This window comes from Pseudorasbora parva, chromosome 17 (genome assembly GCF_024679245.1).
Source record: "Pseudorasbora parva isolate DD20220531a chromosome 17, ASM2467924v1, whole genome shotgun sequence".
Taxonomy (NCBI): Eukaryota; Metazoa; Chordata; class Actinopteri; order Cypriniformes; family Gobionidae; genus Pseudorasbora; species Pseudorasbora parva.
In genome coordinates, this window is record NC_090188.1 from 35616492 (window position 1) to 35642256 (window position 25765).

Genomic DNA, 25765 nt, shown 5'->3' on the forward strand with positions numbered 1-25765 from the left:
AAAACTTAAAATCAATCAGAACCCGACTTTTCACCAAATTTTTAAAAACAGTCTCAACTTTTTGCCCCACTATTCCTTCTAGTTTTATTTTCCTTGATATATATATAGCTCTTTTAGCTTGTCCAACCAAGAAATTTAGCAGTTGACCTTTGCTTTTTTGTGCCGCTCTATAACATGGACCGAAAATGAAATTTTGACTGGAGAAGTTGTCACCAAAATTAAGAAACATTAACTTGAGTATATTAAACAAATTCATTAATCTTAAACATTCTAAAAAGCAGTGAAAAATCGTTTCCCTTATTTTACAGAAAGGGCATTCATCAGACACATTGGAATTAATAACGTTCACAAATGCATTAACAGCAACTGTGCCGTGCAATATCTTCCATTGAAGATCACCAGTGTGCTTTTCTAATGGTGACTTATAAAGAATTCTCCATACAGGTTTAACATCATCTTCCAACCCCAGTTTTTCTCTCCACACTGTATCCTTTCGTTCTTTAAGAATTGTTTTATTTAAAACCTTTACACAGCATTTATATAACACTTTCCTTTGAACATCTTGAAAATTCAAATTCTCCAGACTTTTCAAATCCAACAAAACGCCACTTAACCCCTTTAAATCAGGAGTAATTAACATTATTGGAAATGGATCTGTAGTAGTATAAACCACTTTACCGTTATAATATTCTTTCAACAATATTTTTTCTTCGACTGACAACCTTTGCATTAATAAATCTAACACTTTTCCAACTTGTCTTACAGATTGAATTCCCAAATGAGATGCCACTGCTTGAGCATTACATAGCTCAGGACCACCAATGTCCATTAAATGATGTAACTTTAATGTTTTGGATGAACACAGTATTTGAGATAGTCCTGGTGTGGCTTCACAAGTCACATCCAACCTCGCTCCATGAACAAGAGGTTCCTCAAGCAGCCAGTACAGAGATGTTGTGTCTTGCCTCTGTTTTTTAAAAAAGTTGCCAGACATTAAAAAGTCCTTTGTAGAATTGAATCGACGTATTCAACTGCAGTTTTCCGAAGTCTGTTAGAAAAAGTCCTGAGTTCAAATTCAATCCACTCACTTGATTAAAGATTATGTCAGCTACTTTCCTCCATACCAAATTTTCTGGTCCAGTCAAGTATCTCTGTATAAACAGCAATCGAAAAGTTGCTCTTCTGCTGGCCAGATGTATGAGTCCTTGTCCGCCCTTCTCCGTGGGGAGAAACAGTACGCTCTGGGCAATCCAGTGAAATCCACTCCAGAAAAAGTCTACTAAAATGGTTTGTAGTTTTGCCAAAAGCCCAATAGGAGGATCAATACAAGTCAGACGGTGCCATAACATTGATGCAACCAAATTGTTAATAACTATAACTCTCCCTCTAAATGACATCCTTGGCAAAAGCCACTTCCATTTGTCTAATTTCCCTTTTACTTTTTCTAAAATACCTTCCCAATTTTTTTGTACCATAGACTCGTTCCCAAGATAAACTCCCAGATACTTAATTCCATCATTTCTCCAGGACAGGCCTCCTGGTAAACTAGGAGGAACTCCATCCCATTTACCACACACCAATGCCTCACTTTTAGGCCAGTTTACTTTGGCTGAAGAAATAATGCCAAAATCATCAATAATTTTCCTTAACATCAATATATCATTTTGATCTTTAATCATAACAATAATATCATCAGCATAAGCTGATAATTTGACTTTTTCACCTGATTGTGGTATCGACCAGCCTTCAATATTACTTCTGATTTTTACTAACAAAGGTTCAATCGCCAAGGCATATAACATACCTGACAATGCACATCCCTGTCTGATCCCTCTTTTAACTTTAAAAGGTGCACACAAACCTCCATTTATCTTCAGCACACTCTCAATGTCCTGATACATAACCTTGATCATAGCAATAAAACCTGGGTTGAACCCAAACTCCTCCAGTGTACGCCAGAGATAGCCGTGCTCAACCCGATCAAACGCCTTTTCTTGATCTATGGAAATAAGACCAGTATTTAAACCCAATAACCTAGAGACTTCCAAACTATCTCGAATCAAAAATATATTATCAAAGATAGACCTCTTAGGCACACAGTACGTCTGATCGTGATGACGACCAATTACCTCCCTCAGTCTTATTGCCAAAACTTTGGATAAAATTTTCAAATCAGTGCACAGAAGTGAAACGGGTCGCCAATTCTTCATATCCTTCAAATCTCCCTTCTTTGGCAGCAGGGTTATGACTGCCCTTCTGCAGCTCAGTGGTAGCAAGCCATCAGCCAGACTCTCACTCAGTACTGCAAGCAAGTCTTCCCCTATTACTGCCCAAAAAGCCTTATAAAAGTCACTGGGGAGACCATCCATCCCAGGTGCCCTGCCACATTCCATGCTCTGCAGTGCAATCTGCAATTCTGCTATGGAAATGGGCTTCTGAAGTTCAGCATTCACTTCGTTCGGCACTTTTGGCAGCTCTGTATGAAACTCATTGACTGACTCATCCACTTCTGGGCTCTCACTCCTATACAATTCTGAATAAAAAGACACCGCCCTTTTTCTAATCTCATTAGGCTCTGTTATGTCTGTTCCAGTTATTGAGTATAGCGAGTGAATATAACGACTTTGACCATTCTTTTTTTCTAGACCAAAGAAGAACTTAGTCGGGCCATCCATCTGCTCAATGCTCTGAAATCGAGAGCGGACCAGTGCGCCCTGTGCTTTAACACCTAACAGTTCATCTAACTTACTCTTTTTGGATTTGAGGAGCTCACTAAGCCCTTGGTTTCCCGTGGATGCTGTTGAATTCTGCAGTTCCACAATTTCAATCTCCAGGTTTTTCATCGACCTGGAAATGTCTCTGGAAACATTGAGTGTGTACTGCCGGCACAGTTGCTGTATTTTCATTTTACCACAATCCCACCACTGTCGTAAAGATCTATATTCATGCTTTTTCAACCCAAACTGTTTCCAAAAATATGTAAATGTCTCAATAAAAGACTTATCCTGCAACAATAAGACATTAAAGTGCCAATAAGCACTTTTGGGTTTTATATTTGCTATATAAATATTACATTCAACTGAACAGTGGTCAGAAAAACTTACAGGTAAAATCACACATTTCTTTATAACATTAAAATGATGCTTATAACAATAAAATCTGTCAAGTCTAGCCAAAGTAATTAAATTCTCTCTTGCCTGTGCCCATGTATATTGTCTCTCATTCTTATGCAATATTCTCCAGATATCATAGAGATCATGTCCAGCAATGATTTTCAACATTTCATTCTGAGATGCAATATGAGGCTCTTTATGGTTCCTATCTACTTTAGCATCTGCTGTGCAGTTAAAGTCTCCTCCCATAAACATATACTCTTCTTGTTCCAAACTAGAGAGAGCATCATTCAGTTTTTTCAAAAAAAAAAACCCTCTCAGGACCACAAACAGGAGCATAAATATTTAAAAAAACTAAAACAAATTTTTCAAATTTTGCTCTAACTTTCAGTAGTTGCCCTTCAACAATATGTTCAACTTCATATGATAAAGGTTTCATGTGTTTTTGAAAAAGAACAGCTACACCACCACTAGATGAACTTTTATGACTTAAAATAACTTCTCCATCCCATTCCATTTTCCAGTCAGTCTCATTTTTTTCATCACTATGGGTCTCTTGAACCAACATCACATCATATTTCTTTTGTTTTATTAATTCAAAAAGCTTTGTTCTCTTCCCACTTTCTCGTACTCCATTTACATTGAGTGTGCCCAATTTTAGTGTGCTCATAAATGTATGAATAGAGACCAGAATTGGGCAAAACCACAAAAAAAACAACACAAGAAAAATAAAGAAATTAATCTGTTTCAAATTCATCGTTAAGTATATTCATTTTAATCTTTTGCACAAATTTTTTCAATCTGTAAATCTCTTGATTCGTCAAACAGCTTGCACCCTTCTCTTTCATTGACATTTTGGCTGAATTGACAAACAATTCTCGATCCGGGAAATAATCTTCCACTCTCACTCCTTTCATTCCCTTAGTTGTTTGTAAGAATTTTCTTATTCTGTCAATCGTATAATCACTTCTAGCGAATCGTTTTTTTGAGGCTGAACTTACAGATCCTGAAGAATCACTCCCACTTTCTGGGGCTGATTGAGACTCATCAACATTATCTGATTCCATCTGAATCTCAGAATTTTCAACATCTTTTCCTGATACTTCACCGCCTATTTCTTTCCTACCTCTCTTCCCACAGCCTTTTTTCTGTAATTTCCTTTTAATTGCAGGTGTTTTAAACACACTTTCATTTTCTACCATTTCCAGATCTTCCTCACCTCCAATTACAACCAAAGAATCAGTTGCCTCAAACTCTTTCATGTTTGCTTTTATAGCCTCATTCACAACCTCTTCCAAGTTTTCCTTTTCAACGTCATTAATATTTCCTACTCCATTTTCCGTGTCAGCACTCGATCTTTCACCAGTTTCTGACTGTCTCTGTTCTTCATTTCTACCCAAATTTATTTGATTCTCATTTAGAGGCATTACTGAATCAACCTTCTCAGGACAAGCACGAATTATATGTCCCTCCTGCCCACAGCCAAAGCACTTCATACTTTCTGACGTTGCATAAATCACATAATCGTAATTGTCCACCTTAAATTTCATGGCTAAGCTTAGCTCTTCATTCTCATTCTTTAGAACCATATATGTCTGTCTTCTAAATGAAACCACATGTTTCAACTGAGGTAATTTACTCCCTAAAGCAATCTTCCTGATTTTAGACACAACTTTACCATGTCTCATCAATTCCCTTTCAATCATCTCATCTCTGATGAACGGCGGTACATTTGAAAGCGTAATCCTTTTAGCCGGCTGTACTAACGGCATTACCGGAGTAAACGCACTGTTGACGACAATCCCTTTCACTACAACATCATTAACTTTCTCTACACTATTCAAAAAGATCACTACAGCACTATTCATTCTAGCTGCAGACAAAATACTAGAATATCCAACAACTTCAGCGACTGCAATTGTGCAATCCTCCACAGAACAACGCTCTGCAGTGATGATTTTAATTCCATGCTTCCGCGTTAAGTCATCCAAACTTTGAGACGCCGCCATATCGGCCAGCGTCTCTACTTGCTCAATATTACACTTGCCAAATAAACGATTTACACAACCAAGCCGCAATAAAAGAGAAAAAAGTTAGAAAAACTCACTCATTCAACGCCACACACTCTTCCGCTCACGCGCTCCCCACAGACACTCCACACACATGCGCACGAGAGAGAGAGAGAGAGAGAGAGAGAGAGAGAGAGAGAGAGAGAGAGAGAGAGAGAGAGAGAGAGAGAGAGAGAGAGACAGAGAGAGAGAGAGAGAGACAGAGAGAGACAGAGAGAGACCGAGAGAGACCGAGAGAGACCGAGAGAGAGAAAAATGCGCCAGCAAGAATCACAGCGAGCACTTAGACAACAAACATCCTCCTCTGATCAGTCATATCACAGACACTGGCAGGAAGAAGAAGATACACATCCCTATTTGAAATATGCGAACACTTTCCCTTACAGGGATGTGCAAGCCTCACTAAATTTGCAAACCAATCTAGTGTAGAAGGAAAAGCCAATCCTAATGTTTCTCTTAGCAGATTTAGCCAAATTGATCTCCTGTCAAAGGAAACCACAATGAGTAAAAACGAGGATGAAATGATCATGCTAAAGAATGCTACTTCAGGAGACATCAATTCGATTATGCTGTGAATGCCCTTCAGGACGAAATAAAAACTCTCTGAGAGTCTGAATCATTAAGTCTAAATCATAATTCATTAGAGATAAACACTCAAACCTAGACATGAATATAGTTTTTTTTATTAACAAAGTCAAAATGAGTCAGCGTGCACTGAATTTTACAAACGTTTGAAGGGAATTGATCAGGAATGGACTGGAATGATGATGTCATCCAATGAGGAAAGTCATTTCAGGGGTGGAGAAAGTTGATGTGCAATTTGTTTTTTATGCATATGCTAAGCTAAGGCATGGGTAGGGCTGGGCAATAAAACGATAACGATAATTATCACAATATAATTTTCCTCGATAAATCGATAAGAACAGTTCGATAAATTCTCGATATAATGCTTACGTGCTATGCGTAATGCTGCGCATGCGTATTGCAGACCGGGCTTCTGGGTGCTGCACGCGCTGCTGTTTACAGTCAGTGGCTGACAGGCTTGGAGGATCGGAGTGAAGTGGAGGGAGAAAAATGAGCGATAGTGAAGAAAACTCAGAGCCCACGACCAGCCTGGAGGACAAAGATATCTTTGACAAGTTAGTTCGCTCAACTTCAGTGGTTTGGAGATATTTTGGCGATCCCATTCGACATAAAACTATATTTTAGGCTTTTTCTAACAGCTTCATGAGCCTTCAATTTTATGCACAAGGTGTCAACACTAGCAAGGGCCATGTTCGCGAACGAACAACTGGCGAGTTTTTAATTATATTTGTTCACAGTGTTGCCAAGAATTGGGCTACTTAGTAGTTGCCACAGGTAACAAAAAAATGCTCAAGGGTTGATTTCCACCCCCGTACACACGATTTTGCTGCACCAACACCCCCAACACACACTCCAGGCGTAGAAGTTCAGTGAGAAATCCAATCACCCGATAGAGAAATTTGCATTGGCTATTTTTGGGCCACTTTTGTTGCACATACCTGGCAACCCGGTTCATGCACACTATCAAATAGAAAATCCTTTGAAAGTTTGTGTCTAGCTGTGTGAAGAAAAAAAAGAAGAAAAAAATAGTACTTGCACTTTGGCCTTTATATTTTTAACATTATTTTCTCTTTTTGCTTTTCTTTTTCTAACAAGGACGTTTTCAGCTCTGACTCTTACAGGATATTCTTATATTAGCATGAGTTTTATATTAAAAGCTCAAGGGAAAGTTGATTTCTCAATTCATCACCCCTTTAAGAAAACTCGATTTGCAGGTTGTTTTTATTTGCACACGTGCTCTAAAATACACTGTACAGTTCTATTTTTAGCCGCAAATGTGAGTGAAATAGCCGCACTGTCTAGACATGTGACATGCTGTTTAGAAGTTAGAATTGTAGTTGTTCTTTTCTGTGCTTCTTGTTTTTAAAAACAACCTGGAACATTATAATTAATGTATAATTGAAACATTTATTTAAATTTACAAGAAAAGACATTAAATAAATGTTTTAAAAATACAACGACTGCATGAGAAGATCAGAAAGAGAATTGAATGAAATGGATGTAATGCAACTATTATGCACTGTGAAGCAACAAGTCTTTACATGGAGCTGAGCTTTGTAAACTCCACCCTCACAATTACACTGTCCACGCCTAACCAGCTGTACCTCCACGGGAGGAAAAAAGTTTCATCTCAAAAGGACAAGTTAGTTAACTTTCGCCTATACTAGTAATAGATTCAACAAAAATACGAAATTATAATTTTAAATGCTTCGGTTTGGCTGGAGCAAATAAATAACCTGGAGCAAAATACAGGAGGTGTCACTCTCTGGAGAAACATTCACATAATTGTGCACTTGAGATGGATTGAGGCCTGATGGGGAAGTCAAGTGTGTGCGGTCCACAAAACCGCAGGGGGTTCAGAAGGGAGGCACAGGAGCACTCGTTACGCGCCCTCCAAGATCTCTTTTGCTGAGAACGGACTAGCACCCGGCAGTGTGTGTGATGTTACATCACAAATGTAGAGGCTGAGAGGGCTTATGGTGAGCGTTTGGGAGATTTCAAGCGTAGCTCAGACTGCGAATGAATCATAATGTGTGAAGTGCTCACCTGGGCTGTCAGAGTGGCACTGGGGTGGCAGAAGAGAGCAGACCTGGCACCTGTTCTCAGACCGTGCGCTCTCCTGACAGTCTGGTGACTTCCAAAGGAAATGGACAGCGCCTCCTGCAGGATAGGAGGAAATATAGAATATCAGTCTCTTAAAAGTGATATTCAAGAACAAGAAATGACAATTAAATAATGTATTCAACTAGAAACAAGCACATGAATAAAAAAGTGAGATTGTGGGAAACATGAAATACTATAAGATACACAAATTGCTGAGTTGGAAGGGGTGTGTCGATTTTGAAATATTGCAGAAACCTTTATAACATTATATTATATTAACAGTAATCTATATGCTTCAATGCACACGGTAGAAGTGTTCTATATATTCAGATATCTATTTGAATGTACAATGTTAACGAAAGCCGGTTTCACGTTCTTTTGATAGTCCCTTTAACACATTCTGTTGACTACAAGTAATGTGGCACCTACACGTCTACTAGAGTATTAGTAGAGTTAGGGTTAGAATAAGTTGACATGTAGTTGCAAAAACACTTACAGTCAGTCTTTTGGAGGACCTTAGCAGATATTAAGCAGTCTATTAATACTCTAATGACAGTTAGTTGACACGTAGTTGCAAAGTTACTTATAGTCAACAGAATGTTCAAAAGGGGCCATCAAAATAAAGTGCTACCCAAAAGCCTAGTCTCAGCCTCACACATCACACCCACAGACCGCTGGCTGAACATCTAAAGTAGACTGGGTAAAGCCAGCCTGATCTGCCGGCGATATGATTTCGCCCAGCAACTCTTCCAAGTCAGGAAACCCGTACATTTATTTCTACTGCTTCTGTTACACTTTCGCGGGAACCAATAACAGACTGGCTTATCCACCTGGCGTGCTATGGGCAGGTTTAACATGATGACAAATAGAGAAGCAATGGGTCGTTGCCTGTTGATCACGCCTCTTGCGGTCTGATTGGTTGAAGGACTATCCAATTGCATAAAGACTTATTCGAATAATGCCAGTTGATTACGCCCCTTGTGCAGTAGAAAATACAGAGCAGACTCCCCAGACCAATGTTGAATTTTAAATTGAGCTTGGTCTGGTGATAGTCAGACAACGTCTAATGTATATGGCACACAAAATGGGAAACACTTCAGGAGTATCAAAGTTGTCATCTGATTGGTTGAATTCAACAGGATTTCCAGGGACACCGCATTCTTTAATGGTCTGCCTGGAAACAAAGATGCCATGGCCCAAAACCCCTCATGGAAGGAGAATGCAGTCGTGTTTACAACCGTGACAATGAGCGCTTATCAGAAACTTAATGCTGGATTTCACAATTATGTAAAGTTTAAAACAAATCCAAGAGCTTTACATACCAGACAAATATTTACAAATATTGAAGCAACATTGACGTTACATATTCACACTGCTAAACATTATGCGGAGCAAAAAGAACTGTGATTGGTTGCATTACATGTCAGACAAACGGCCTCTGGCCAGTCCTTGGCCATAGAGACAGAAGACAGAGCGACACGCATCATAATCTGAAAGCCACGCCCAGCAGGGGCAATATGCTATTTTTTTAGAAGGAGCTGTATTTATTTATATATATATACATATTTTATATATATATTTTACTTACAAAAGTACTTATTAAAACAAAGTGTGTGTGTGTGTGTATATGTATATATATATATATATATATATATATATATATATATATATATATATATACACACACACACACTTTGTTTTAATAAGTACTTTTGTAAGTAAAACGAGAGAAGGAGTAAGGAGCAGGGAAAAGACTAAAGTTTTGAAAAACCATCAGAGTTTCAGTTATTTCTGTAAAGCTTAAAAATATGTGATAAATTCAAACTTTTAGGGAAATTGTTTTTTAAAGTTGTCAGAAGTTTAATGGTGGTGACGCTGAAGTCACGCAACCATTTGTTTATAGTCGACAAGCTTTTTGCTTCTGGCAATAATTGTTTTTTGGATTAAAAATTCTGCTCAGTTGTGAAGATCATGATGAACCAACTGTGTATAAATCATAAACGTTTGTTGGTCACAGACATTATTTTCTGCAACAATTCAAAAGCGAATGGAAAAATAATTTCAATTGTGTGTGTGTGTGTGTGTGTGTGTGTGTGTGTGTGTGTGTGTGTGTGTGTGTGTGTGTGTGTGTGTGTGTGTTACTTCCAGGTTAAACTGTGACATCACTCCAGCATTCTATAGACAGTAAGAACAAAAAAAGAAGAATTGTCTGTAATTTCAAAGTGCCATGTATTTTTTAGTGTAGTAAAATAGGCTGTTGGAAAAATAAATATGCAATATCAGTGCTTCAAATTGTTGCAATGCACCGAGTATTTACTGATACAGACTAGAATTTGAACCGTTGCAACCCTAGCAAATCACCTTTCATTTTACTCATCGTATAGCAGCTGTTCCCTATCCAATTACAGTTATACACATTACAAATTAATAATGCAAAGGCTCAACATTACAGACAGATGCAGGAGGTATGTCTCATCAGAGAGGCAGAAAGCAGCAGGAGATGTGAGGGAGTATGTAGGCGAGGTGTAGCACAGGTTGAACAGGGTCAAGGACTCAAATGTCTGCAAAGCTCTTATCTTAAGTTTATGCAGGCGCCGAGCCCATAGATCTTACTCTCGACTTCTGCGGTGTATTTGTACAGCTCCCAGAGTGATAGATAAAAGGTGTCACGTCCATCACCTCAGGAACGAGAAGAAAATAATAGACAGAAAATAATAGGCTTGCATATGCAGAGCCGGAGATGGAATTTCAAACACGCTGTGTCACCAGTGTTTAAGCAGGAAGTAGTGACAGGACAGTCAATGCGAGCAACTAAATCGTTTTGTAGAGCTGACACGGTCTCAGGCATGAGTGAACTTCTAGGGCCACTCATCCATGACAGCAGCAATTATCACTGCCCTTTGAAGGCTATGAGGATATCCCCCATTCAAATTGTCTCATCAAGACCTCCATTACTTTTGCAACATCCGTTTATAATAACATAGTCAAGGAGTTTCTGATGGTCTCAACCATTAGGCATCACACTTATTGTCTTGTTCACTGACAATCTGATGCATATTGCATTCAAATGTCAAGCACTCTCTCAATTTGCCAAGCACTAATCTGATTGGCTTTGCATAACTACTAGGACTCAGGAGCCCAGGTTTTTACAATAAAGGGGAAGAAGTAATCATTGGATTTTCCCAAATTCACTCAATTATAGGCATCAACCCGTCACTCATGAGATCGCAACAATAGAAAACGACAATGATCCAGTCAATTTATGATGGAATAGGCCCCGTTTAAACGTACACGGTTATTTTTGAAAAACTGAGACATTTCCCTTTGTTTGCGCCCTTCGTTTACACGCAAGCGGAGAAGTGGCCTCTGAAAACGAGTCGTTCTAAAAACTTAGATTTTAAAAATCTTTTTTTGCAAGTTTGTATGTAAACTGAAACAAACGGGTGTTTAGGCAGCCAACGTCACAGTACGCTCCAGAGCTCGCACCTCCGTCACAAGTGATCATGGAAGCGTTCAGGGTAGCAGTCGCATTTATGTTGGTGCAAACTCTTCTCGTGTGTTTGCATTTGCAATTACAGCTGCTTCATTATGTCGAGGAGCAGAGACGAATTAGTGTTTGGAGGTTTGCAATTTTGCAACAACTCCCTCCAACACGAAGAACCCGTCTGCATCACCGCCAGCGCAGCCGCAATTTTCAATTTTTCTGAATGGCTTACGTGGGAATGAGCTTCTAGTTACACTACTACCTACAGGTTTGGCATGTTCTTGACAGTAAGAGTCCTGCAACGGGTCGGGTACCAGCATAAAAGTGGCTAAAACGGGTGGATTGTGACATTTATCAAATTCACGGGTGGGGATGCGCGCGGATAATTAACTCTGTGCGGGCGGATAGTAGCGTGGATGAAAAATGTGCGCAATATTTCTGTGGCGAGGTGGACGAGCGAGAGAGCGAGTGAGACCGGGGCGTGATTGTGAATGAGCGTCACCTGCGAGCCACACCGGTCTTGAGTCCTCTGAGAGAGGCATATAAGGACAAGCGACACTACTAAAGGACGAGAGAGGACCAGGCTTGGATTTGACCTTGAGTTGTGTTTACATTTTATTATGTGTGTGTGTGTGTGTGTGTGTGTGTGTGTGTGTGTGTGTGTGTGTGTGTGTGTGTGTGTGTGTGTGTGTGTGTTGTGGCAGTTGTCCATGAGGGGCTGCCTACGTTACTTTCGTTTTGTTTGGTTAAAGTCTTTTAAATGTTCGCCGGTTACCGCCCTGTTCTTCCCCCTTCGAACATACTGTATTACAATTTCTATGTCCAAATTACCATTAAACATACACGCAACAACGATATGCCATTTGAACCATCACGTCACCACCACTGAGACATCGCAACTTTTGTTGATGCCTCTTGTAGCCCAGTTGGAGCGAGCGTTGCAGGAGTCGCAATGGATGAAGTAAAAGTAAAGTTGATGAGTGGAGTATATTGTTGACAGCGAGTCTTCAAAGGCACAGTTTGTTTCATTAGCCCATTCATGACGCTGTTGATGTTGAGATAGATGCAGGACAAAAATTAAGCATTTTAATTGGAATGATTTAAGCATGTATGATTTATCATGGGCACGGGTCGGGTAACGGGGCAAATATTAACAGATCTGGGCGGGTGCAGATTTAAATTTGATATTTTCACAAGTCAAGGGTCGGATCCGAAACCTTGCAGGTACGGGCAGGGGCAGGTCTCCAAAAATAGACCCGTGCAGGACTCTGCTTTAGAGCTGCAACTAACGATTATTTTTTCTGTCGACTAATCTAACGATTATTTTTTTCGATTAGTCGACTAATCTACCGATTTATTTTTTTACCCTTTGAAATTTTTCAAAATTCTGTGGCACCCACTCGCATAAGTTACGCTAGAGGTGTAACGGTACAGATCGCTCACAGTTCACTTTGTATCACGGGTTTGGGTTCACGTTTCAGTACAGTTCGGTATTTGCTATGTTCAGGGGAAAAAGGACTACTGTCAAATGAAAATAAAGAAAATAAGAACAGATAACTTAAATAGAAGCAGCAGCACAAATAAATACTATTGAGCAAAGATGAGAATAAAATAAACAATGCTTTTCAGGTGGGTCTAACATTAGTTTTTAGGTAGAGAAATGGAATGAAGTAATCAAAAGTAAAATAACCACACATTTAACTGTTTAAAATTAAAAATAATAATCCTTATTAAACTTACAAAAGCTATTCAGTCAGGAGCAGTGAGTGGTCTTTATCTTTTGTTTGACATTAAACAGACACCAGTGAAGGCTACTGCCCCTTTAAGACCCACGGATAGTCGTCGTATTTTCTGTATAAAGTTCACTTAAGGCATAGAGTAGGCTATGACATTTTGACATACTTTTTGTGAGTTTGTCCGTTTAAGCACAGGATTTGAAAGATAACTCAATATTTGCGCGCTTTGGAACGAGCAGAGACAGATCTTCTCATTCGCGTCTCCTGGCTACACACGGGTGATGACGGTGAAAATGACTGCTCATATTCGGACGTACAGCAGCACTCGCATGCGTTTTATAAAGTTTACTAAGAGAGACCGTTTTGCCCACATTTTTTCCTTTTATTATTGCTGTTGTTGTAGTGTATACCTGAGGAGTCAGCACGTGTATCCATCGACATAAACATACATACAGCATTATTTTCAAGTTACAACCCATATTAAAGATGCGTCATCAGATGTGAGATGAACCGCGGTGTAAGTGCGTCCCCTCAACTTTTGCTCGGGATCCCGGTTGGGAAACACTGGTCAGTAATTGATTGACACCGCGCTGGTTTGTTTAGAATTATAATGAGCGCCGTGACCGCGCGTTGCCGCGTGATGAAGGCGTGTCGCGACTCTGTTATTCAACTGCTCTGGTTTTAAAAGCTATGTCATAGTAAATGCGCCAAAATGCAATAAAACTTGTTTTACGGTCGAATGCAACGCGTGTGTGTGTGAGTGAGTAAGAGACGCGCAAAAGGGCGGAGAGAGAACTTAAGGAAATGCAGCTAAACGAATATGCGTGCGTCTTTTAAATAGCGTAAAAATGAATGAATGACGAATGTGGCAGCCGTTATTGATTATGTGGCAGTCCGCCACAAAATGTGTGGGAAACTGTTTGGCCTCTGTTTAAAGTATTCCCATACTTTTGATATTCGCGGTCTAGGTTTTTGTGATTAGAACCAGGAGCAGAAGCCAACATTACGCGAGATGAACGTCTGACACGACGCGTCGACGCATTTCACGAACGTCGACATATTTCCGTAGTCGACGTCATCGATGACGTCGACGCGTCGTTGCAGCACTACTCTGCTTGATGGCATATATATGGGTACGTGTAAATGAACACTTTTCTGAAAACTGACGTTAAAGGTTAAAAAGGTTAAAATAGCCGAATAGTTATGAAAATAGCCGCCCACGTGTAAACGTAGCCTTATAGTTTTATTGCAGTTGCATCAGAGGTGGGAAGTCCAAAACGCTGTTATTAATAGACCTTATGCGCCAAAGAAACAAGCGTGCAGCCATCTCTAGTTACTCTACAATAAGTAAATCCACTTCACCAGCTAATAACTCTTAGTTATAGCGATGTCCTTAGAAATATACAGTTACTGCAAAGACGGAAGTTAAAGCTCAAGTTTATAAAGTTATCATGAGCATTTTAATATTTGAAGTGGATGCCATAACAAAATTCAATTGACCAGGAAGATTTTAAAAGGTAACACTTTTAGAATACTGGGACTAATGAGTAGTACTACATCAACACTTCAGCTACTACTATTAACTAATATAGAAACAAGCTTAACTAATCTAATCCACCCATCATCTTCCGCTTATTTGGGGCAGGGTCGCGGGTATAACAGTCTAAGCAGAGACTTCCAGACTTCCGTCTCCCTATACACTTTCCAGGCCAGCCGGGAGACATAATCCCTCCGGGGTCTCCTCCCTAGAACACCTCCTGCCTAGAACACCACCCCAGGCATCCGAAATGATTGCCCGAGCCACCTCAGCTGGCTCCTCTCAATGTGGAAGAGCAATGGCTCTACTCTGAGCTCCTCCAGAGTGACTGAGCTTCTCACCTTATCCCAGCCACAACTCATGACCATAGGTGAGAGCAGGAACGTAGAGCGACCGGTAAATCAGGAGCTTTGCCTTACAGCTCAGCTCCTTCACCCCGACAGACCGGTACATCGACCACATTAGTGCAGAAGCTGCAGCGATACGTCTGTCAATCTCTCGTTCCATCCTTCCCTCACTCTTGAACAATACCCCAAGATACTTGAACTCCTCCACTTAAGGCAGGAACTCCCCACCAACCAGTCATTGTACCAACGATAGCAATCAGTAATTAGTAATATCAAATTTAAGAGATACCGGTAGTTCCTTAATGGATAATCAATAATTACTTAAAGGTCCCGTTCTTCGCGATTCCATCTTTCAAACTTTAGTTAGTGTGTAATATTGCTGTTAGAGCATAAATAATACCTGTAAAATTATAAAGCTCAAAGTTCAATGCCAAGCGAGATATTTTATTTAACAGAAGTTCCCTTTCAAAGCCTACAGCGAGCGGCCGGTTTGGACTACAGCAGGAAGTGCAGGGATGTAATGACGTCACTAGAACCGTTTGTTGACTAACCCTCCGCCCACAAGAACACGCAAAATAGGGGGCGTGGTCTTGTTGCTCTCACACGTGGAGAAGAGCGCGCATTCAGCGCTTGCATCTCCCCGTTATGGTAAGAGGCGGGACCTTTCCGGGCAAAGTGTGCTAAGCTGCTGTCCAATCACAACACGGGAAGCGCTGGCCCAATCAGAACTCATTACGTGTTTCTGAAGGAGGGACTTCATAGAACAAGGAAATCATCAGGCCGTTTTTAGGACAGAGGAAACGGCGCTGAACATATAAGTAAATTGTGTGAAAAATACTGTTTTTTTACACGCGAAACATGAACTCATGTTATATTGCACACTGTAAACACAATCAAAGCTTCGAAGAACGGGACCTTTAATAAGATTAGAGAAGTAATCAGTCATCATTTTTACTCTGAATAAAGTTATAAAATGGATCACTGATTACTCAAGTGTTACCTTGTCACTATGCAGGAACTACTAGTGATCATTATTTTATAAAAATATGTTTTTCACTTTAAAATAATCATAAAGTAATCACATGATCACTAGCAGTTTCTGCATAGTGACTAGGTAACACATAAAGGACGTTAAAGGAAGTGTATGTAAGATTGTGGCCAAAACTGGTACTGCAGGTGTATCCCCTCTCCCCCTCCCCCTAACTCGAGGTTGCCGGATAGGCTGCAGGATCAGCAGGAACGTTTGTAGATTTGCAGCTGTAGTAACTAGAGCAGATCTGGCAACCCGGATGCAGAAACACTACTGACTCTGTGATTGGTAGATAGGTGGAGGGCAGAGCTTCAGACCAAAACACAACATGTCAACATCAACATCAGTTGAGGGCTGCAACAACAACTTTTAAATGACAATATCCTGGCCGGACTACTGTTGTCAGTGATATAAGTATTTGAAATTGACATGATTTATTAATGTCTAGTGACATATCAGGGTCCTTTGATTTATTGAAATACATTTCTTACATACAGTTCCGTTAAGAATTTAAAAAAATCAATTGCTCCCATCTTAATGTTGTGATTAGTAATCAATTTGTATTTTTTTTAAATTTGTCATTATCTATTAGTTATTAATGATGTAATCTCATTCAGTAATTATTAATTACCTAATAAGGAACTATCTTTACAGTGGCCCAGTAGTGCACAACACAACAAAATTTAAAAAGCATACATAAGTTCACAACACAAAAAAAATCAAGCCACAACGGAAAAGCCACAATAAATTCAAGCCACAACACAATGAAAAAGCCACAACACAACAGAAAAGCCACAACACAATGAAAAAGCCACAACACAACAGAAAAGCCACAACACAATGAAAAAGCCACAACACAACAGAAAAGCCACAACACAATGAAAAAGCCACAACACAACAGAAAAGCCACAACACAATGAAAAAGCCACAACACAACAGAAAAGCCACAACACAACGAAAAAGCCACAACACAATGAAAAAGCCACAACACAACAGAAGAGCCACAACACAATGAAAAATCCACAACACAATGAAAAATCCACAACACAATGAAAAAGCCACAACACAATGAAAAAGCCACAACACAACAGAAAAGCCACAACACAACAGAAAAGCCACAACACAACGAAAAAGCCACAACACAACAGAAAAGCCACAACACAACAGAAAAGCCACAACACAATGAAAAAGCCACAACACAACGAAAAAGCCACAACACAACAGAAAAGCCACAACACAACGGAAAAGCCACAACACAATGAAAAAGCCACAACACAACGGAAAAGCCACAACACAACGGAAAAGCCACAACACAATGAAAAATCCACAACACAACGGAAAAGCCACAACACAACGGAAAAGCCACAACACAACGGAAAAGCCACAACACAACGAAAAAGCCACAACACAACAGAAAAGCCACAACACAACGGAAAAGCCACAACACAACGGAAAAGCCACAACACAATGAAAAATCCACAACACAATGAAAAAGCCACAACACAATGAAAAATCCACAACACAATGAAAAGGCCACAACACATGGGAAATGCTCCCGACCACTGGGGGGGCTCTCGGAGTACGGTAAAGTTAGTTTTCCTTGCCATTGTTCTATAGATTGGCCAGTCTTACAAAGATATAAACACTATGATCAGTTTTAAGTGTGTAAACAATTGTATATTGACATAAAATATAAACTCAAACTCACGAATTACATGAATTATAGCTGCATATTTATACTCGACGTATTTATAACACTTTTACTTGCCATCACAGCGATTGATGCCCAAGGGAACGTCTGCCAATTCCCTTGGGCATCAGCCGTGATAGCGAGTAAAAGCATTCACAAGCATAAATATGTATGTAGGTGATTTTGAATTGATATTTCATGTCGATATACAATGTTTACACACTTAAAACTGATCGTAGTGTTTATATCTTCGTAAGACTGGCCAATCTATAGAATGACATGGAAAACTAACTTTACCGCACTCTGAGAGCCCCCTAGTGGTTGGGAGCATTTCCGTTGTATTGTGGCTTTTTTCATTGTGTTGTGTTGTTGCTTGATTTCTTTGTGTTGTGAACTTATGTTTGCATTTTAAATTTGTGCACTACTGGGCCACCGTAATCTTAGTCCTAGATTTGATATTACTCACTGATTAGTTAAGCTTGTTTCTATATTAGTCAATATTAGCAGCTGAAGTGTTAATGTAGTTCTACTCATTAGTCCTGCATAGTTAAAGGGGTACTTCAGCGCTAGGAAGATGAATCTGTATTTAAACTGGGTCATCAATGTAGTAGAAATGTGAAATTATTTTTGAATTTGGTGCTTTCTAGACTGAGAAAAGACAGAAAATGTATTTTTGTCCCATGGGGATGAAAGACTACAATTCCCAGAATGCTTCGCTGCCCTGTGGGTCCATTCCCAAAACCACCAACTTGATTACAGTGACTGAGTTAGAGAAGACACTACAATTAAAAACTGAAAGTGTCTGTTCAATATAATGAGTGAGTCACCGCGCGAGTATCACAGCACTGAGCACTAACTGCAGGAGTGATGAGAGCTGAGGTAATCGCGACTACACTCGCGGCATACATTCACAACGCGAGTTCAGTCTGGCGCGTTTCAGTTCATGCACAAGCTTAACTTTCATAGAAATTAATTTGAGAAGTTAAAAGACTTACATTGCACACCATAGCTCCGTTTAAATGAGTGCCTGTAGCTGCCAGCTGAGCTCTCCCTGCAAGCTGAGTGTGATCTCCCATCCCCCATGCTCGGGTTCAAAACATGCGGAAATGGCTCCCTCTGCTGGATGTAGTCTTTAGCCTTTGGGCAAACATTCCTCCTATGATGCAAAAATCGTCAATTTGCATCATAGGAGGAATTTTTCCAGAAATAAAATGCATAAATCTCTTGTCTCAAGGAGATATGAGGGGGGAAAGCACAATAATTTGAATATACTCCAGGGTTTCTACTGATACAAAGCCATATGCTAATCGCTGAAGTAACCCTTTAAATATTAATAATAGACCATTATTCCTAAATTGTTAACGATTTTAAAGCAAACAATTAATTTATAAACCAGTAAGATCTTACCTTCATGCTGTGGAAACTGGGTCTACATAAAGGTCTGTGCAGTACTTCTACTTGTATGACTACATATGTTAAACAGCCATTAGAAGATAAATACACTGGGACAATGAAAGTTGAAGTCCTTTTGACAACTCAAAGGTGTTATGTTGTTTGAAAGGTAAAAGAGCATGTTTATGTAGTGACTCTATTGTGCCAGCCATTCAGATGAAGTAAGAGGTCTCGTGGAAAGCCAGTGTTGTTCTCAGCAGTGAGTCATCAATTAACCCAGTACACTGGCTGTAATTGTTTACAATGACCAGAGGTTAAAAGTACATGTTTAGTGTGATTTGTTAATTGTACCCCATGGATTAATATGCAAGAAGATTAAAAAGGACAACTAAAGAGTTTAGAAGTTGACTTGGAATAATACATTTAAATTGTACACAAAGTACAAAAATAATCTGCCACCTCATTAGTCATGTTGCTCTTTCTCCTGTGTTTACCACCAGATAAGCATATATCTTCACACAGCAGTTCTGCTGGAACACTCTCATGTGGTGATAATCCTTAGATACTGGGTGGGTTATGAAGTTCTCTCTCTGTGAAGGGCTAAAATATCATTATCAACCTCGACGCGAAGTGTCATGGTCACTGGCTTTTGAATTTAGCCCTGTAGAGTACTGTCATCTTGCCTCTCATGCCAAACTACAGAACTGTCATAAAGCAACCACGTGTATTCCAATTTATTAGCGAGACACAGTTAGCGGCAGCACGACAAGTTTCCCCCAAAGATCAAAAGAAACAATCTAGCTGTCTGGTTTTCTTCTGTCAGCACAATGACAGCGATTTTCTGGACATTTCATCTCTTGAGACCCGTAGACACAGTGAATATGAGCAGGATGACAGATTCAAAATGTGCAGACTAAACATAGGCCTATAAAAGCAATAGTGTCTTGGGGATTTTGAAACAGCTAAAAAATATGTTTATAACCAGTAACTAAAACGTTGGCTATCAAACGTGTGTGTGTGTGTGTGTGTGTGTGTGTGTGTGTGTGTGTGTGTGTGTGTGTGTGTGTGTGTGTGTGTGTGTGTGTGTGTGTGTGTGTGTGTGTGTGTCTGATGTTGACAGTTTTGTAATGTGTTCAGAATAGAGCTCTTTCATCACTGTGAGAAAATAACAGTTTAATGTGACAAAATATGAAGTCACAAATATTGCCTCAGCAACTGGTTAAATATTGATTTGCAGGCTAATTTATTAGAGATGAGCACATCATGAATTGACAAGCACCCAGCTGTGAGACATTTGCAAGGACCCCTTAGGTCCTCAATACACCAAACGTGATAAGGATGGGGGGGCATAATCACCTCTTCTCAACGGTTAATGGTTCTGAAATTATAAACTTTGCACGTTTGCCATTCGACATCATAGCTAAAAATAAAACAGATTGAGCTTTTTCACTTTTTCAACTTTAGTTAGTGTGTAATGTTGCTTTATGAGCATAAAAAAGTTCTGCAAGATTACAAAGTTTAAAGTCCACTCCAAAAGTAGATATTCTCTAAAAGAAAACACTGTTCAAGTGCTACAACAAATTTAGGACTACACTTCTTCATGATCTTGTTAAGTCACAAGGTCACTCATTTAAATAATCCCCCCCCAAGGAATGGCAAAAACAGGGGATGAGCCGCGAGGCCTGTTATCCTGAAAGACGGAGCAAGTCCCGCTTTATCAGGGCAATCGGTTACCGATACCGATATGATTGAGTAAAACATTTCTGACACTGATATATTGGCCGATATTTTTTCTGTATATTATAGTACAGTACCAGCCAAAAGTTGACACACTTTCCCATTGGTGTCCAAACGTTTGACTGGTACTGTAGGCTATATATAATACAGTATGCACATACAGCTGCTGTTCATATAATTAGAATATCATCAAGAAGTCGATTTATTTCACTAATTCCATTCAAAAAGTTAAACTTGTATATTATATTCATTCATTACACACATACTGGCATATTTAATATGTTTATTTATTTAAATTTTGATGATTATAACTGACAACTAAGGAAAATCCCAAATTATAAGGTAAGGGGACACTACACATCTCCTGAATGAGTGCAGAATCTCCTGAGCAAAACACAGGCAAAGAAGAGGCAGGAATGAGCGATCTCTTATAAGAAGATGCATATGTAAAATAATGCGATCATCAACATTAAACGGCATATAAATCAAAATGCTATGTTCTTGAATGAAATGTCACCCCAGAACTGTGAAGCTTCGATGTGTAGATGGACTCGATCTATTACTCCATCTGTGTTTCCAATCTGAATCCCATCTGTATGTAAATGAGTCTTTGTTAAAAAAAAAAATGTATCTCTGCTTTTTCCTCAAAATGTAGCTTTTTTTTCATGAAACGTACCCACATTCGAGTGTTGATAAAAAAGAATGCATGAAGCTAGAATAAAACAGGCTTTCTTTTGATATATTCATATCAAAAGTCCAGATATTAATGCAACAAGTTATTTTGTGACCCACTATGTTTACGATGATACTCGAAGAGAATTTTGTGCGAATATTTGCACGCAGTAAGATACGTTGACATGCTTGGGCGCGCGGCCATATTGGTGGCATATCTGCGGCATTTACTCATATCGGGCGATAAAATCGGCAGACCAATAAATAGTTCGGGCTCTAGTGTAGACCTTACGGTGTTGATGAAGCATTTAGCTATGTGCTCTCACTTTTTTAAGATTCCTCAGCGAACCTTAGGAAATTACTACTCTGAATCGTCCACTAAATCAGTGCTAGCAAAGGTTCTGCATGATCCTCTTGTTCGGAAACATTCCCATCGTCTGAATCGGGCTCAAATTGGTATGGCAAAATTGACGGCAATCTTAATATTTACACCTGAGAAGATGAAACTTTTTATTTTTACTTTTTATGGTTAATTTAGGTTGTGACATTTCCAGAACATGCTCTGAAAGGTTTGCCAATCACAACATGCTGTGTTTACATATTATTTAGGCCAGCTAAATAATCTAAGCACATTTTGTATTTCGGAAGGAGGGGCTTCATCAAAACGAAACAGCGCATGAGATAGACAGGGAAAAGAGGTGGTGCAAAATTGTAAAGTATGTGAATTTTTTTTTTTTTTTTTTTTTGAAAACCTATTCTAGTATACACCCCAACCAAAAAAAAGGTCATAATAGGATTTTAACAAACAGGCTCTGACATAGTCCTAATACTCACTCCTCACAGTTTTAGAGAACACATTTTTATAATGAGATTCCCTATGAGGACTCTGGCTTAGAGATGAGTAACAGACCTAGAGTTAATATATGACCTGACATACAAACACGAACAAGTGGTAATGAGGCCCCCGTGATACACAAGACCAGAGTGCAGCAGTTCTAAATACAGACACATGGCTGAGAGAAACCGGAGTAAGAGGTAAATAAAGACATGCACGCAAACCAAACACCCAGGAAAGCTTACAGGCCTACAGCACGACAGAGAGCTGTCCTACACATTAGCATAGCAAGGTGTGAACAGGCCTCGGTTATCTGGGAGATAATCTGAGGGTTCTCAGCAAAAAAATAAAAATCTAATTAACTTTGTCCTCCATATGGCAATTCCACGGAAATGTCAACCATAGCATAAATTTTAAAAAAAACTTCCAAGACGTTAGCAAAACTTTTAAATTCTTAATTCAGGCATGCGTTTCACTATAATTAAGTGCTATAAGAGATTTATGAAGTTAACAGCATTGTTTATCCAGCACGCATGAGGAGTGCAGCAATAATATAAATAAAAAAAACGTTTCATATTTCATGGCTTCAAAAATGGGCTACTCGTTACTCTCAATTTATGTTATCAATAGGGAAATTCCAGACAAACAATGTGTGTAAATATTATCTATAGGAGACATTCATAAAGGCACTGCATTTCAGTCATGTCACATCTTTTAACTTTCTGTACAAAGCTAACTTACGCTTACGTCATTTACAGCCATCAATTTCATAAAAACAATGATTTTGCTTTTATTTCTACTGTTCAACAGTTTTGGTTCAATTTAGTCAGATGCTTTTAATACAGCTCTATACAGAAAAAGGGATTTCTGGGTCACTACATTGAGTAAAAAGAAGCCGTAAAATGTAAATGCTTAGTCAATGAGATTGTCTGTGTTTTCTTGCCCACGGCCAGTTCTTAGCCGTGCGAACTGGAGCCTGTCGTGAACTGGTTACGCGTTTTCACTGATTTGAGGGCCGAGCGATGATGTAACACTGCTATGTATTGTTTACCTGACTATAACTAGTGGAAAAACTAGAGGTCGACCGATCCACCAGGCTGAGCTAACGGTCCTGTGCTTCATACTGACGTCAGTGCGTGACGAAACACGCCTCTACCGCGAGTCTAATTCAGTAGCCCCGCCCACTGACTCATGGAGGGCTCGTGCTAGCTGGTCAACAACAATAAACATACAGAGAAAGATTAAGATATTGCGCCATTCCTGGTTGTGGAAGAACACAGTCGCTGCATAAGCGTCCTTCTGATCCTGATATTAGGAATGAGAGGTTGAACTTTATTTTTAATGAAGTTCCAGCTCACGTGGGGAAGACATGTTCACTTCAGTTCACTGTGGGATCGTTTGTAAACAAATCTCCGGTCAATGCTGGATTTAGATCCGACAGGAATGGTGCAACACACTTATGTGAGTAAAACGTGTTGTTATATGTGATAGTATTGCATTGTTATAGATCGTTTTGCTTATGTGTACGTGTCTAACAGAAACATACCTTTAGCACGCTGGACTCAAGACACGTATGGGCAAGGGCTCGCAAAGCCCGGCAGGACGATCAATTTTATTATATTCCGTTCTTGTTCTGCTACTCTCTCTCTCTCAAGTTGACATCAGAAGGGCGGCGCGCACGTGCACGTATATGTATGCGCGCGCAGTTCGTGCTTATATCGTCCGATCTTGCGGGCTATGTGTAATATAAAAATAATAATCCAATCAATCGCAGGTGGATGAGAAATAAATCATTGTGTTTGTTTGATAAAGACGTTCACGAGCCCTGTGATCGAGAAAATCATTCCGGTTGCCGCTTCTCCCTTACTCCATCCTCTCTCATGTGAACTGAACTGACAGGGGAGCTTAAGCTCATTAAATATGCAAATTCAATCCTAGCCGTGGGCGTTTACTTCCAAGTCTCCAGTGCGGCACGCCCATCAGAACCCAGCGTTTTGGAGAGAGCCTCAAAACCAGTGTAGAAAATTGCCTATTACTTTTTAGTTATGATGTTTTTTAATGTTAAAACCACACGAACGTCATTAGTTGACCTGAGACAACAGTATAAAAAATAAAAACCAGTTCATGACACCTTTAACGCGTGAGGCTGCGCTTCAGGGAAAGCACAGTGCACAGAGCGCGCCGACACATCTGATGCACGTTTAAAACACCGAAAGGGAAACGGTATGAATACAGCACATTTCAGAACATGTTGCCAACAACATGGAGGGATTTAACAGGGAAAGAACAGCAGTATGCAAGTAATTTGTCGTTGAGGCTGACATACGCTAACATTAGCAGTAATGGTTACCTCAAGCAGTTAAAACGATGTAACAACTAGTGATGTAAGAAACCAGACTGTACGGTCATGCATCCAACAGATATATAAACACATCAGAAACGCATTCGATTTCAATACATTTTGTTATTTTGATTAGAAAACCGTCAAGTGTTCTAAAAAAGCAAACTGTTTGGATGTATATGAAATTATAACATTTAATATAATACAATAATATTACATTTTTAACATTAAGGTTAATAATAAAAGTATTTTTCATTGTTAGTTTTATCTGTTAACCTTTTTATGCACTATGAACTAACATGAATGATTAAGGTACATTTGTATTGCTGAAATATTAATACATGCTGTAAAATGTATATTGCAAAATGCAATAAGTTCATGTAAACTAACTAAATAAGCTAATACATCCTTGTTAACAAATGAATACCTGACATTCACATACATGCTTCTAGGTTATATCTAAAGAAACATTTATTTGTAATATTTTAATGTTTTAGTAATTTTCCGTAGAATTGTTTTCCGTAGATTTTTTTCTGTTAGAACTTATTTTAATATATTCATATTTACATATTATGTAATTTAGCACATTTTCATGGTTCAGTACTGTTTTTATTTTTTATTTCTTGCAATAAAGTTCAGCACTGTTTTACTTAGTGTTATGTTTTATCCAGTATCTATTTTAAAAACTATCGGTCGATTAATCGGTTACCGGCAAGCGTGGTCCAACCTAGTTATCGCTAAAATCCACTATCGGTCGACCTCTACTAAAAACAAACAGTGCGCGTCCCGATCTGTGCGCAGGCAGTGCGGCACTTCTGCTTTATTGTTCACAGTACCGGTAGTAAGTCCCATAAAGTCCTGTTACTCTCATCTATCCTTTCTAGGAGATATGTTTAAAACTGAAATCGTCGATTCATTCACTCTATCGCACACGTTTGATATTTTTTTGGTATAAAGAACAATGTAGTGCAAAGTTACATTGCTCCATGAAACTGCTACTGGCAGAGACAGCATTTCTTCAAGTAAGTTTTTAGGGCTGGAGTTGAACCGATCTTTCTGGTCCGGAACTAACTTTTCTGTGAGAATGCGTGGAG

At 39.3% G+C, this 25765-nt stretch overlaps 1 protein-coding gene across 1 annotated transcript in view; it reads right to left on the bottom strand.

Annotated features, from left to right (window-relative positions):
* Positions 1–25765, bottom strand: part of mcu (mitochondrial calcium uniporter) — a 158943-nt gene that overhangs the window by 76749 nt on the left and 56429 nt on the right. The window contains exon 3 of the mRNA XM_067421755.1: positions 7814–7927. Within this exon, the coding sequence (XP_067277856.1) occupies positions 7814–7927 (114 nt within the window). The remainder of the gene's footprint in view (positions 1–7813; positions 7928–25765) is intronic.